Source organism: Solea solea, chromosome 2, assembly GCF_958295425.1.
Source record: "Solea solea chromosome 2, fSolSol10.1, whole genome shotgun sequence".
Taxonomy (NCBI): domain Eukaryota; kingdom Metazoa; phylum Chordata; class Actinopteri; order Pleuronectiformes; family Soleidae; genus Solea; species Solea solea.
Window position 1 is genome coordinate 22,112,302 of NC_081135.1, and position 14,433 is coordinate 22,126,734.

The 14,433-nt window shown below is 40.9% G+C and overlaps 3 protein-coding genes across 4 annotated transcripts in view; 1 reads left to right on the top strand and 2 right to left on the bottom strand.

The window, feature by feature from the left end:
- Positions 1-992: 992 nt before the first annotated feature.
- tnfsf13b (TNF superfamily member 13b) lies at positions 993-3,699 on the bottom strand. Of its 2 annotated transcripts, none has more exons than XM_058622552.1 (6): positions 3,215-3,699; positions 2,991-3,099; positions 2,666-2,722; positions 2,365-2,465; positions 1,952-2,102; positions 993-1,844 (listed from the first exon to the last, which is right to left on the bottom strand). In XM_058622552.1, the coding sequence occupies exons 1-6, from the start codon at positions 3,446-3,448 to the stop codon at positions 1,732-1,734; spliced, it is 765 nt and encodes a 254-aa protein (XP_058478535.1). In that variant the 5' UTR covers positions 3,449-3,699; the 3' UTR covers positions 993-1,731. The 2 variants fall into 2 exon arrangements, with proteins under 2 accessions (XP_058478535.1, XP_058478533.1); XM_058622550.1 differs by having other exon boundaries at positions 2,365-2,489.
- Positions 3,700-3,969: 270 nt separating this feature from the next.
- abhd13 (abhydrolase domain containing 13) lies at positions 3,970-9,105 on the bottom strand. Its single transcript, XM_058617084.1, has 2 exons — positions 8,919-9,105; positions 3,970-7,786 (listed from the first exon to the last, which is right to left on the bottom strand). The coding sequence occupies exon 2, from the start codon at positions 7,750-7,752 to the stop codon at positions 6,697-6,699; it is 1,056 nt and encodes a 351-aa protein (XP_058473067.1). The 5' UTR covers positions 7,753-7,786; positions 8,919-9,105; the 3' UTR covers positions 3,970-6,696.
- Positions 9,106-9,194: 89 nt separating this feature from the next.
- LOC131446079 (NALCN channel auxiliary factor 1) overlaps positions 9,195-14,433 on the top strand; it is a 92,150-nt gene continuing 86,911 nt past the window's right edge. The window contains exon 1 of the mRNA XM_058617071.1: positions 9,195-9,312. The gene's annotated coding sequence lies outside the window, so the exon portion shown is untranslated. The remainder of the gene's footprint in view (positions 9,313-14,433) is intronic.

The window sequence follows — 14,433 nt, forward strand, 5'->3', positions numbered from 1 at the left end:
CAAACGGCTTCTCTCACTTCCATGGCTCTAGCACCCAGGTCCTGGCCTACTCCTCTTATGTCTTTTAGCCTCACTCTTCTCTTCCGCTCACTCTCCCACTAATAGCCACTACTATCCATTAAGTCCATTTGAAATCTTTCTTTCCCAGAATTCTATTTCTGACTTTATTCCTCCCTCCCCCTCTTTTGGTCAAATGGAACCATGAGTCCAAAGGCAAAATGCCTCGTGGAGTGACCACCCACTGGGCTTTGTCTAACTCCTTGCCCTTACAGACAGAAGGTCTGTGTGTGTGGAGTGACACAGACAGGACAGGGCATGACAGGTGGTGGGAAATCCCAGTGCAAATGGATTTAAAGAAGTTGTTAAAATCAAACTAAAAACTTTTTTGGAAAGTCCAATTCACCTTAGACGGACACGTGACTATAACAACATTCCAATTGTATATTCTATGTATATTAATGACTCACTTCACCGGGGAAGGATTTTCCTGGAGAATTTTGCCTGGATTTTGTCTGGTGTCTTTGAACACTTTCTTTTTTTTTTTTTTTTTTTTTTGTTACCAGTTTTAATTTTCAGTCTCCAATTCATCACCTCTTAGTTTTCCCTGTGTCTGCTTATGTCAAAAACATTCAGTCCCTTAAAAACCTTAAGGAAAAGGGCCCAAATTTTTAAATTAGAACATTTCAAAAGAGGAGTGACATCAAACAAAACATCTGTGGCCAGAAATTAAGCACACCATTTCCCCAACAGCATATTAACTGATTTATGTGTTCCCATATAGGATTTACTTGTGTCATTAAAATGATATACATTATTTATGTAAAGCATATTAGGAAAATGAAACCTCAATACTACACTAATTACAGTGTTTAATTTTTGTGATGACAAATTGATTCCTATTTGGTTTTCCTGTTCAGGTACATGGATGGATGGATGGATTTGTTTTTAAATTGTATTTATTTTGAACTCATTAACTGCTTATGTAGCAGGCATTTATGAAATATCAGTTCACATGATGTAATATCATCATTATCATTTGATTCCATCAACATAAAAGATCAATAACAGATGAGTCGGCTATATCATATGCAAACATGTCATCAGTATACTATTAGCTCTACCTGCTCAGTCTTTACTGGACGTGTCTCTTTGCTGCTTTTTGTCCTCTAGTGGTCATTACGGGAACAGCAACCCTCACCCACACTCCAGATGATGTCATCGCTTGAGCAAGACTGTCACTTTGAAGAATATGAACATTTTAAGCATACATAAAAGTAAAATTAAACTCTAGCAAGAGACATTCAGATTGTAACCAGAATTTACATGCATGGAACAATTAGAGAAGAAAGAAAGAAAGAAAGAAAGAAAGAAAGAAAGAAAGAAAGAAAAACTATTTCCAGGGGTGTGGTTATGTGGCTGCTATTAAAAGACAATTGATTAGTGCATAAAGGGTACTTTATTATGGCATAACTTTTCAATAGTTTGTCTTGCTGAGTGTTAAAAACAGAGCTATAAGGTGCATCTTAAGTATATGTATGCAAAGACTATGCTGTCAACTCCTTGTCCCAAAGCAAGGAGTCACACAAGGAGTAGAGAAAACTCTACTTTCTGTATCTGTCCGTCCAACATCCTGACACAGAACTGTTCCTTGTTGCCCACTCTCCTCCCCATTTGGCACCTGTTCTCCAAGACAACAGCGTCCCATGCGTTCAAAGGGAGGCGACACACATTTTAAGCCAATTTGACGGCACCCAGAAAGGTGGCTTCTCCATCCAGGGACACATTGGCTGTGGGACGGGGGATCAGGATCTCCAAGTGGTCACCAACCTCCAGTTTCACAATACCTGAGGCACATGCAAGCATCAGAACTCAAACTGACACACACACACACAGACACACACACACACAGACACATGGCTTGAGAAAAAAAAAAAGGTGACTATGAGCTCACCTCCTGTGTAGCAGGTGTTGAAAGGGTAGTCAGGATTCATGTTCTGGACGCAGCGGAACAGGATCACATACTGAGGCTCGTCTCCCACCACATTCCTCTTCCTCCGGATCACCACGTGTCCCATTGCAAAAATTGTGTCCATGTAATAGACCTGTGCAAACCAGACATGGTGAGTTGATTCTATGAGTTTTGTCATATGCATAAACTGTCAGGGAGTGGTACATCATTTATTATGCATGCATCATTTGCATTTACTATTCAAGGGCCGATAACAAATTCATGCTTAGCCGGAGTACACACTTTCTTGCACAAAATGGAAACTTACCCCTCCTATGTGAACTCTGGTGATTGGCAGACAGAGCAGCAGCACCACCCTGTGGTACAATGACACAATGGCAACAAACAGCCCTTACCTGACTGTACACAAAGAAGAAGCCCTCCTCTTTAACCAGGATGCTGTCGCCGTCTGCCTCCAAGGCAGAGCCCCTCCTCAGTCCAGTCTGCCACGGGATACCTGTGTGCGGCTCCAAGTCAAATTCTGATCAGAAATAATAATGATAATAATAATATAAAAAGAATATAAGGATACTGAAGAAGAAAAAAAAAAAAAAACTGTCAAAGCACCAGAAGCTACACATCGTACATGGCTGCCATGATTTAGTTGATGCACATTACTTTGTGAAATGTGTTTTGAGTATATAATGTATACTGTACCTTTTGTGAAGGTTGTCCTTTCATCGTCCGCCAACAGCTGTAGACAAGGCTGTAAAACTGACGAGGCATAAGATCAATTTAGACGATCAGTTTAGGGTTTTGACATTTACACGATCAGTCCGTCTAAAACAAATGATGGATTTAGAGGCGTACAAATAAACATGGCACTGGAACAGGAAATGTGCAATGACTGCATGCACCGAAGACCTACAGTATCTTAAATATTTAAAATGAAACTGGACACATGCTTGATATTTTTCTCTTTGTGCAGGTGAACCAAAAATATTACCATCATTATTTGTGACCAATACAAACTTTGTCTTACCTCGTGTCTCTGTTGCAGCCACCATTCTCTTCCTTCTCATGTGGGAGGAACCATACTCAGCCTCACGTTGATGTAGGACTTCTTGGCTGCTACTCCTTATATTCTCAGGCTTGTATGAACACAAACAGAAATTAGAAGCACAAGTCAAACATAGTTTCTTGCGTGTCTTCACAACTGTGTGGAGTTTGTGCGTTGCTATGTCCCCGAGGACAATTGCCTCCCACCTGCGCTCCGTGCTTGACCTCTTGACCCTCTTGTCTCTTACGAAGGACCTCTGATTTGAGTTCCTCTACCTCAGCTCTGAGAGCCATCAGCTGGTACAGGGACAAGGCTGAAAGAGAGGACGATGTGACGGCAGCTAGCATCAGGAGGGAAACGGGCCATGACAGACTCCCTTTACGCGTCCTCTGTCCAGCCACGGACTTCACACCTGCCAAAACTGCCATCGAAAGGATCATTTAGTCTCTCAACAGCTCACACTGGTCTCAGAGTTGAAATATGAGACTATTTCCTCTGACAAGACTTCTTGGTCAATGAATAATGGATCTCTGTCGGTTATCAAACTTTCTCTAGCTTTGCCTTAATTCCTTTCTAAAAGCTCCACTGACTCTTGCTTTAATCCTCCCGTTCCTGGTTCCACTTCAGTCTGAGTGACTACGCAGAACATACTGAGTGTATTTATAAAAAAAAAAAAAGCTTCCCCTCTAGTCTTCCGTTGGGCTAACCACACTTTTTGCTTCCTGTCTGACCAGTAACCTTCAAAATGATAAAACGTGTCCCAGCTTCTCCGCATTTTAGGTTAACTGCGATCAAGTGGACACAGGATGGTAATGGAGTGAAAACAAGTAACTAGAAGTTCCAACAAACAGTGAAAGAATTGAGGAAGTGCAAAAATGACTCAGTGGTGAACAAACATTTCTCAAGAAGTCAAACCTAAAACGTTACCATTTTTAATTTAAAAAAAAAAAGACAAGAAAAACACATTTAATGTATCAATTTATTGCATGTTACAGTACAGAAAATAGAAAGTGAAAATGTGTGCATACAAAAGAAGTTGTCAACATTGTTCTTGAAATAGAAAAGGAAAGAAATGACTGAAAAATGGGAAATCACTCAAACTGACTGCTTCATACTAAAGATAAAGATGAGTCATTCAGATGCCTAAATCCTCAGGTATCCCATTCATGTTTCCTTTAGGTGAAATTACTGTAACTCATGGTAGATGTACACAAACACCATTCAGGTTCACTACAAACATTTGCCAAGACTCAAAATATTCACATTGCAGCTTGTAAATTTCCAATGATGCCAACAATTTCAAAAGCATTCACTCCACTCTATTCACAGTTGCGTGGACATGGAAATATGGTCGTTCCGTAGATTATTCCTGCAGCCACTGTCAGATTATTTTCTTTATTAACACAATGTAAAGACATTCAAATTTTGTCCATTTCTTTTCAACAACAGGACACTGAACCATACACTTGGTCAGTGTCGGAACTCTTAGGATTCTTTTATGACAGCCACCAAATAAGACAAAGAATTCTTTTTTTTTTTATGAATAAAGAAATGGCACTATTGAGTCAAGTGTGAAAAGCATGTGTAATTAAATGTGTATATTCACATGATTAAAAACAGACTGCCACACAGTGGCGCACACGGGTAGCACTGTTGCCTCACAGCAAGAAGATTGTTGGTCACGTCCCTGCTTTCTGTGTGGAGTTTGCATGTTCTCCCAATGGTTGTTCCTGGCCCTGCGATGGACTGGCGACCTGTCCAGAATGAACCCCGCCTTCCGCCCCATGTCAGCTGGGATTGGCACCAGCAGCCCGACAGCCCTCATGTGGAGGATAAAGGAGTAGACAACGGATGGATGTAATCAGACTGCACAACATGCACTCAGGATGTGCAGTGGGATAATATTATATAATATATTTAAATTATCTTATGACTTCCATACAAATACAAAAAAAAATATGTCTGACTCTAGCCAGCATTGGTGATGATAAACCATACTGTTTTTTTGTGATCACACTGACAAAGTGTTTTGGTGTCGTCAAATTTTGCTTAGCACACTGTTTAAGAAAACAGTATCACATATGGCTGAGGAGATAAGTTGAGTGTATTTGAATGGCTTTGATACCAGTGCAGTGCAGGGTGCCTACAAGTGGAAAGCAGGAGCAGATAATTTTTATTTATATTTTTTTAAATCATCCAGTTCTGCTCCATCCCCTGAAAGACATGCTACAGAGGTGAACAAACTCATTTAAAGCCCCTGTCCCCAAGTGAGTAAAGCCATTTTAGCATGGGGTGAGATAATGAGAGAAAAAATTACCATGATTTAAAAAAAAAAACAACACACAAATGTTTTTGTTCTTAAGACAGATTCAGACTGTCTGATTGCAATATTGAAACAGCTTTTTGTTTTTTTTTTGTAAATATGTGGGAAGAGTACATGAATACAGTCATTGTGTCTGTACTGACTGAAAAGACATTAGCTTAAGTTAATATGAGTCATCTTTTGTTATTTCATACACTTATCTTACTTGGGTTTCCCTTTCACTTTTGTTGTGAACGACAGTAACATTTGAGACTTGGAGACTTCACAATGGAAAATTCCCTTCCTTAGTATGACTCAGAATGTATTCACTTCCGCTCAACTTTGGAATTTTTATTTAGTTATTTCTGCATGAAATTAGTCATTGGGAAGTATTTACTCTTTTGGTGTACATAAATACAAGTATAATGGTGCTGTATTAGATTGGGGGGGGGGAACCTGTACGCAGCCTTACATAACAAACTACACTCTGAGCAAACACTCCAGTTCTCCCACAGCAACTTGAGCCTATTTAAGATTAAATAATATGCTAGTTGTGTTTTAAGAGGGCGCAGTGACAAAACATATGTTTGAGACTGAATCGGAAGCAGTCTGACTGGAAATAAGATGCGACTTATTTTTAAAGACAGAAGTATCAAGCATGTCACTCAATGTTTTTGTGCCCAACAAAAGGAATAATATAATAACCTTTTAAAGGAACATATAAATATTAATTCCAATATGCCATAAAACCACTGCGTGTACTCAATATTAACGGGGTGAAAAAACATTTGTATGCTTCACCAGATATTGTTGTTTTACCTTTAAAACATCAATCTGAACAAAATGGTCAAAAAGTGCCACATATTAAAGATCTATGCGTTTACTGTATATACAGTAGTAGACAGACATAACAATTTCTAATTTTCAATTAGAAATTCTAATAATCATTTCCACTGAAATGTGGTCATTACAATATGTGCCACTGTTTCCTTTTAATTTATTTCAGCAGACCCACTACAGCTTTAATTCCTTTGTGTTTGCGTCATGTCTTGCAGTGTGGGCATTTATGCTCTGGATTCATTCATAAAAGGCCATAAATACATGCATTCGTAGCTGCAACACACACACACACACACACACACACACACACACAAATCTTTTGAAGGTACAGTTACTTTCTCCTAAACCCTTGAAAAAGTCAAAATAGTAATTTTAACAAACATGTTAAATTCACAGAAGAAAATAAAAACCTGGGAGGAAAAAAATCATAGAAAAATGTACATTCTTTTGAAAAATCAATTCAAATCAGTTCCTCACACCAATTTTTTTTTGACAGCCTTGACTTTCCCCCACCCATAACGTGTTACCGCTCCCTGACTGCTTTCTTCAGATGATGGTGACACTGGCTGAGGGTTGAGTGCTCTCCTCGTGGGCATGGCTCTTCAGCAAGTCTTTTACGAATTGCTCCAAAGCAGCAAAGTAACCCTGACACTGCCAAGTGTCATTGTGTGTTCCCTCTGGAAAGATTGCCAAGCGTTTAGTCCGAGCAGGAGACAGCTCATACAGTTGTTTCATCATAACTGGTGGGATAAGCTGGTCTGACAGACCAGACACAAACAGCGAGGGCATGCGGCACAGCGCCACGTGCCGATAAGAAAGGAACTGATTTCTATAGCACCACAAAGGCAGCAAGCGCATGGGTAAGAAGGAGAAGAGTGTTGCTGCCATGTGAGGAATGCTGAGGAAAGTGTTTTCAACAATAATGGCTGCTACACGGTGAGGGTTGACTGATGCCAAACGCACAGCCACAGCTCCCCCCAGCGAGCGACCAAAGAGTACCACCTTCGTCTTGTCGAGGTCAGGACGGGTCATGACGTAGTCCAGTGTAGCCTCTGCATCCAGGTACAACCCGTCCTCATTGGGCTCACCCTCGCTCTTTCCATAACCACGATAGTCCACCAGCACTATGTTGGCTTTTAGATTGACCAGCATGAGCAGGGCATTTGGGACTCTGTGGCCAATATTACCTGCATTGCCATGGAAATAAAGAATTGTAGGTGGAGCTGAAGATGTTGGGCTGCTCTGATTGCCGGGGGTGACTCCAGAGGCCGAATCACTTCCCGTGTAACGAAGAAGGATGAGGTTGAGCTTTACACCGTCTTTAGTGCGAATGTACAAGTTCTCATGTGGGATCCCGGTGGGCATGGGAACATACAGACGAGAGGATGAGGGCTGGTCAGGGAAGTAGAGGAGCACATCCTGAAATTTGTAGAGGATGCCTGCCACAGAGGCTAGGATGAGAGCGAGGAGAAAAAATCCTCCATACAGGTGGAAGGTGAGAATGAGAGCCAAAAGGGAGACTCGACAGGCACCCCAGGACCAGGAGACCAGAGCCAGAGTACAGCGCTCCATCACTCCCCACAGCCTCCAGGACTTCTCCATGGCTGGGCACAAAGAGAATCACACGACACACACACTGCAAATAGAGAGGGAGAGAAATTACAGACTGGTGAATGCTTTAGCAAATTTAAGGGGAAAATTAATTGTTGTTTTTTTTTTCTAGGGGAGCCACCAATTCATGCTGTTCTTTGAGGGTTTCGGGTTTGTGAAACATAGAACAATTTAGTCTAATCAACACTGTTAATGTACATCCCATACATCCACACTGAAGTGATCCAATTACAAGTGGTCAGTGCCAAGTACATGTCTGAGTGCACCTTGCATCCTGAGTGTGACTTTAGATCTTGTAACAATACAAATTGGAGGTGGTTTGAGGACACATGTGACCACATTCCTGCGATGCATGAATGTAATCCACCCTTGGAGCAGATTAGAGCCCAACTGACATCTACAAACCCTCTGCTGTTTCACAGTATTTTCACATTTCTCCCCACCCATATGCTAGTTATTCCTAGCCACCATCACAATATTAACAATGGTCACTGCACGATTAATGATCAAACTATTATTTCATGTTGCAGCAGCGGGAGTGGTGCTTTGACACAGGTCCTCCTATTGTGTTTTCCCTTGCTCTACCTGTTACTTGCACACAAACTTGAACAAAGACCATTAAAAAACATGGAACACAGGGTCAATGAAATTAATACCAACACTCTCCACTAACAAATGTCCATCATTTGACATCGAAACCCGATTAGTAGATTCAGGCCAGTTGATACCAAACATGCTTCAACTGACGATTAAGTGCAAGCATTAACTGTGAAATGTAGTATCATATATAGAAAACCTACACTATCCAGGGCCTGCAGGAAACACCGCTTATGGGAAAACGTCAATTTACTGGTAACAAACTCTGGATACATTTACAATTATTGCACAAATTAAATATACCTTGACCCCGCCCTTGCAGACAAGCTAACGTTAGGGAGGGTTTAAAGTTAGGGATATTTTTAGCAATCAATCGGGAATCTGTTTTTGATCGACCACAACAGGACAACTCGGGCTTTGTAGTTCTGACAATAAAGGCAAAAGACAGTGTATTATCTAAGGGCGAGTCAGCTCAGAAATAGGCAATTCCAGCCGTGTAGCTCCAGAAAGCTACAGCTATCGGCACTGCTACTAGCCACCCAAGATAACCACTTACTCACCCTTCTCTCATTTTGAGGGCCTCGGCTGCACTTAACAATTTACTCACAGCAAAACAGAGAGACAGTTCAGTCACTGTCGTTCAGCTTTGAAGGAGTCAACTAAATTACAATGACCGTTGACCGTTGAAAATGCAAAACGAGTGACTGCTAGCTGCTGCTACCGCCGGCAGGGCTAACTGGTGTAGCCTTTCTGAGATCCGTGTTGAGCTAAGCACAAGCAAAAGGTTCCGCGGAAAGCCGACCAGTTGTGATGGCAGTGCGACACAGAGGAAGCTTCGATACGTGCTTCAATGCCGGAACTACAATTCCATAGAACCACTGCTTCAAAGACGTCCGAAGCAGCAACTGCTTTATTGCCTGAATTATCCAGCTGACTGTTTCACGGTCCAACCAGGTAATTCACTGGCACTGTTCCCTGTGAGCGACTGTTTTCCAAGCGACTTTCCGTGTGTTTAATTAAAAGATTCCTGTTCCTGTATGTGTCTGACTGCAGCCTTGCACTTCGCCAGGAGAGGTCACTCTATCTGAAGCTTCGAGTAATGAACACATTTTCAAAACAATTTGCTCAAGTGGTTCAGTGCTTCACAAAACCAGTTCTCACGAAAGTAAATTCGATCATTACTGCAGTCTATTAAATATATACAAAACAGAAATCTCATCAACTGACTATAGCAGGGAACACCATACATAGCACAAAGACATTTTTATTATAAGTAGTATTAGTAGTCATATGTCTTAGAAGCTAGCTCTGTGATGGACTGACAAACTGTCCTGGGTGTACCCTGCCTATCGCCCCATGTCAGCTGAGATTGGCACAGTAATCCCCCCGACCCTCATGTGGAGGATAAAGCGTAGAAGATGGATGGATGGATGTCTGTGAAGGTTCTTAGTCATTCAGGTCATGGTAGTTCTTTAAGTAACTGTTACCCTAACAGAACTCTAGTTGCCTTTGTTTTTAGCACTTAAAGGACTAGTAAAAGTTATATGCCGCTTTTCTACTACATGGTTCCGGCATGGCAGATTTTTTTTGCTTTTCCATTAGCGATAGTAGCTGGTACCTGGTACTTTTTTAGTACCTGCTCTGTGGAGGTTCCTAGCGATCTGAGCCGATACTATGCGCGACCTCAGTCTGCATTCCACTGATTGGTCAGAGTCTCGTCACTGGAAGAGGGATGAGCAAGACGTCTGACGCAAGAATCAAACCGAACGATGCTGAACTGCAGACTGTCTAAAATCTCATCATTTAACAGAGGAGTCTGGTGGATTTAGTGACAGCACTGCTGACAAACCCTGCCACTGTATTTCAGTTCAATGACTGTGTAAGATGGAGTCAGGGATGTGTAAAATACAGTACATTGAAAACAACTGCTTTACAAGTCACTAGTTTATTTGTGTCGCGTATAAATAAAGTCACAGCAGTTTCATGTAGCCATGCTGTGATGACCCCGCCCATGTTGGGGAGGTACTATTGTAATGTAAAACCAACCAAACTGCCGTGGCGAGGCGAGACGAGGCTAGGCGTGTCGGGACCATGTAGTGGAAAAGCAGCTATATTGTTCATGGTGATGCTCTGTCTTGATGAGTTACCACTGAGACATACAACCTGCAAAAGTGGGTCAAATTGTAGATATTACAGCTGCAACAGTCCTGGCTGTTGACAGGAGTGCTGAGAGATATGCCCCTCAATGAAAGTACAGTGAGATCAGGCAGTATGTCAACCTGTACAATAGAATTAGTTATGTTTGCATTTAACCCATCCTTTTTTACAAACCAGTAGTGAACACACACAAGCCAGGCACAGGAGAAGTGGGCAGCAGTAATCTGCACTCCAGTTACAAGCCCAAGTTCCTGTTTACCCTGGAGAACAACTCAAGGCAGGCTCTGACAACATGATGAGGTTAATGTATTCGACTGCTTGTGATTGCCATATTTGGCAACAACCTTTGCCATAATCATGTATCACCTGGCATGGGAAATATAAGGTAAATAGCTTGTTAAATACACATTTAAATGTGTTCATAGTTTTCCCTCTGGGGCGGCCGTTGGTATTTCTGTATGTAACATCTTGCTCCCAGCATGACCAAGGAGATTACAGTATGTGCAGACCACGACAGCTGTTGACCAGTCATCTCTGTCCTTGAGGTTTGTTGATTTGATTTTGTGGTATGAAGTCAGCATCAACACATTTAAAGACTTAAAGGCTTCCATTTTGTATGCAGAAGAAAGCATAATGTTGAATATCTATAAATAACTGCTCAATTCTTTCACTGCAATCATGAGAGTTTAAGATGGAGCGTAGACTGCTGCAATTTCTTGAGGGAGGTGGTTATAATCTATAATGGCATTCATTTTACATAGAGTATGATTAATCCTTATGTTGACTGAAAGATGCAGATAAACTGTATATGATGGTAAATGCACCCACAATCCAACAGGAAACATATAGTATAGTACTAGTGGCATATCTGTTTGTGTAAATTTCACAATGATGATGATTGCACAGGTTTGTATATTTAGATAGCTCGACATATTTGAGTTTGTGTGGGTGTAAAGCCTTTTTTTTTAATATCGGATTGTACAACACTACACACACACACTCTCTCTGCACACTCTGTTGCTCGACTCCTATATCCCATGACTCAATTACTTGAAATATAGCACTCTAAACAGCTGGACAGCTGGAGGGCCTGGGCTCAATAATACAAAGGCAGAGCTGCAGTAGGACGAGGAATGACTTTGATCACCTGGCTGAAAATATCATATTGTCAGGCCAAGGGACATGCTTATCATTCACCTCATGCCATACTCAGTGGCTTCCTAGGGACACCAGAGCAGCAGCGTATCAATCCACAAGGCACCCATGGTGCCCGCTGATAAAATGAGAAATTGGAATTGCCTTTCATACAGAAAACTAAGCTATTGATACAAATTGATTCTTCTGTCAATCTGTTATGGCTAGTGCTGTGGCATTGCATAGGCATGTATAGGAAATGCTTTATATAAATGTTGGCTGGGTTTGTAGAAGACATAGTTGAACTCCCTTGTCACCTTGTACTCGAGATACTGTACATGTTATAGGAACAGTGGGAGCAGTTGAAGCTCCTCTGACTCTGTTTAAACAGATGAGGCTGTACATCATATTACCTGAATTAGGTAAGTGAAATAGGCAGGCCTATTAAGCACTGTAGGGCATGCAGCAGAAAATCAAAATTCAAACGACAGCAGAAACGTCTTGAAAAATGTTTGATTTTTGAGTTTTTATCTGCATGGCATCAATATAGATAAATAAATAATAGATGACATCTCAGAGGTTGCACTTTAGTCTGTTTATTCTAGTTTTAAGGTTGCACAGCCTGAGATGAGATGAGCATGACTGACACATTTATTGAATGGCCTGACACAATTTCTCCCTCTCTAAAATGCTCACCAATTTTGACATGTGTTTCATTTGTCAATTGTCCGACTCTCACTCAGAGTTTTTCTTTGTTAATGTTTCCTTGCAGCGTAGGAAATTGTTACCAGATCTGGACAAGCAATCTGGATATGCCAAACAATAGCACTTGCATTTTGTTTGCTTTAAATCCACTGAACTTGAATTCTTTTGAACCAGTATATTTTTCCTCAATGCAGTTTTGAACTATATTATCCTTAACACTTGAACTGCACCGTTCACCTGATATAGATGCTAATCAGGGATATTAAATAAAGTGGCTTACAATTACAGATATAGATTGTATTGCCCCAGTGCAGGAACACCTGCATTAAAAAGGAAAAAAAAAGAGTGCATTATACATTATGCCTGCCAGGAATAAATTGGTTGGAAATTGCTGTATATAGCAGACAATTAGGAGGCCTCCTGTGGCGAACAGGCAGACATTTAATTCAGGCTACGTTTCCCTCATTTCACTTGCAAATAAACCTTATGTCACACCAATGATGATATCAATCACTCCGTTTATCTTCACATATTCACCAGCCACTTTATTAGGTACACCGGCTCAATTACTCAATGCAAATATGTAATTGGCCATTCACATGGCAGCAACTCAATGCAAAGGCATGTAGACATGGTCAAGACAACCTGCTGACTTTCAAACCCAGCATCAGAATGGGATAGAAAGGTGATTTAAGTGACCGTGGCAGGGTTGTTGTCCAAAATAGAGAGAATATCCTGTGAGTGGCAGTTCTCTGGGGAGCATGCCCAAACTGGTCCAGCAGCTAGAAAGGTGTGTTGTTCAACCTGACATTGAAAGTACAATCAAGAGTTTGGGATATTAATACTAAGGATATGAAAAAAAAGAATGCCAAATTAAAGCCACTAATCTTTAAAAGGTAATTGCAATACACTGGGTAATTACATATTGACTGCACATATTTTTCTAATTGCAAATGGAATTGAGTGAAGTGCTGGGTTTAGACTTTTGTTTTCTTGTTCCTTGAGATTTGAGTTCTGTTTCTGGTTTCCTGTTTTCTTTGCTTCCTGTTTTATTTAGTTTTTTCTTTCCTGTGTACCTTGTGCGTAGTTTTGCTTCCTGTCCTGTCTGTCCCGCCCTTACATGTTGCACCTGTGTCTTGTTTGTCACTGTGATTGATTGCCCCTGCCTCCCTGGTGGATTTAGTCTCCCCAGCGTCTGCGTGGGGTCATTTGGTTTGTGTATTTGGTTTGCTCTGGTTTGGTTTGTTGGCTAGTCTTTGGCTACAATTCAGTCCTGTCATTGTCTGACTTATGTTTCACTCTTTACTCTTTTTGTTAATTTTTGAAATCTGTGTTTGGGTCCTTCAGTTTTTTTTACACATCCCTGACAGATGAGCTATCCTTCATAGATCTTAGCATCTTTGAAAGGGATGAGGTTATCAAAGCTATTATAAATCTCCTAGTCTTTGCTCTTTGCTGTGGTAAAAATAGATAATTAGTGATAATAAGCACATTTGGCCATTGTGCCAAAAATAAAGATGAAATGATGACTTTCAGAGAAGGCTTTCTTTGGCTCTCAAAAGATGAGATGCTTCCATGTGGAAGCAACATTTGCCCGAGCTGATAAATTAAGTGGTTTATTAATGCAAACAAATCCAAGTGCCCCCCTGCCCTTACACACCCACAGGTTTGCATAGCTATTCTTCTTAGGACACTGCATTGACTTTCATTCATTTGGACAGCCTAAACATCCCTTAACCGTGCAGTTAATGCTTAATCTAACCACAATTCAAATGATAATCCCAAACTTAACCAGTTCTTAGAAATCCCCATGAGGACTACTGGTCCAAGACTATCTAGTGTCTATGCCAGAAAAGGTCATCACACAATTTGAATTGAATGGAATCACCAACCTTTGTCTTTGAAAATCCATCTCTTACATCTTGCCATGGCAGCGTTAAGAAATACTTGTCCTACCTGCCAACAGCACAGTAATTAAGCTGCTCTATGTCTTAATTATTATCGTTTTTGTTACCACCATTATTAATTCCAGGGATATTTTAACAGGTACCTTATGCCCAAAGCTTATCCCACTGGGAA

Excerpts from the sequence above, each read along its gene's own strand:
- tnfsf13b (XM_058622550.1), bottom strand. The coding sequence starts at position 3,448 with ATGATCCTTTCGATGGCAGTTTTGGCAGGTGTGAAGTCCGTGGCTGGA. Across the intron at positions 3,100-3,214 it reads AGGTCAAGCACGGAGCGCAG|CCTGAGAATATAAGGAGTAG; the intron begins GTGGGAGGCAAT and ends TGTTCATACAAG. Across the intron at positions 1,845-1,951 it reads CAACACCTGCTACACAGGAG|GTATTGTGAAACTGGAGGTT; the intron begins GTGAGCTCATAG and ends CATGTGCCTCAG.
- abhd13 (XM_058617084.1), bottom strand. The coding sequence starts at position 7,752 with ATGGAGAAGTCCTGGAGGCTGTGGGGAGTGATGGAGCGCTGTACTCTG.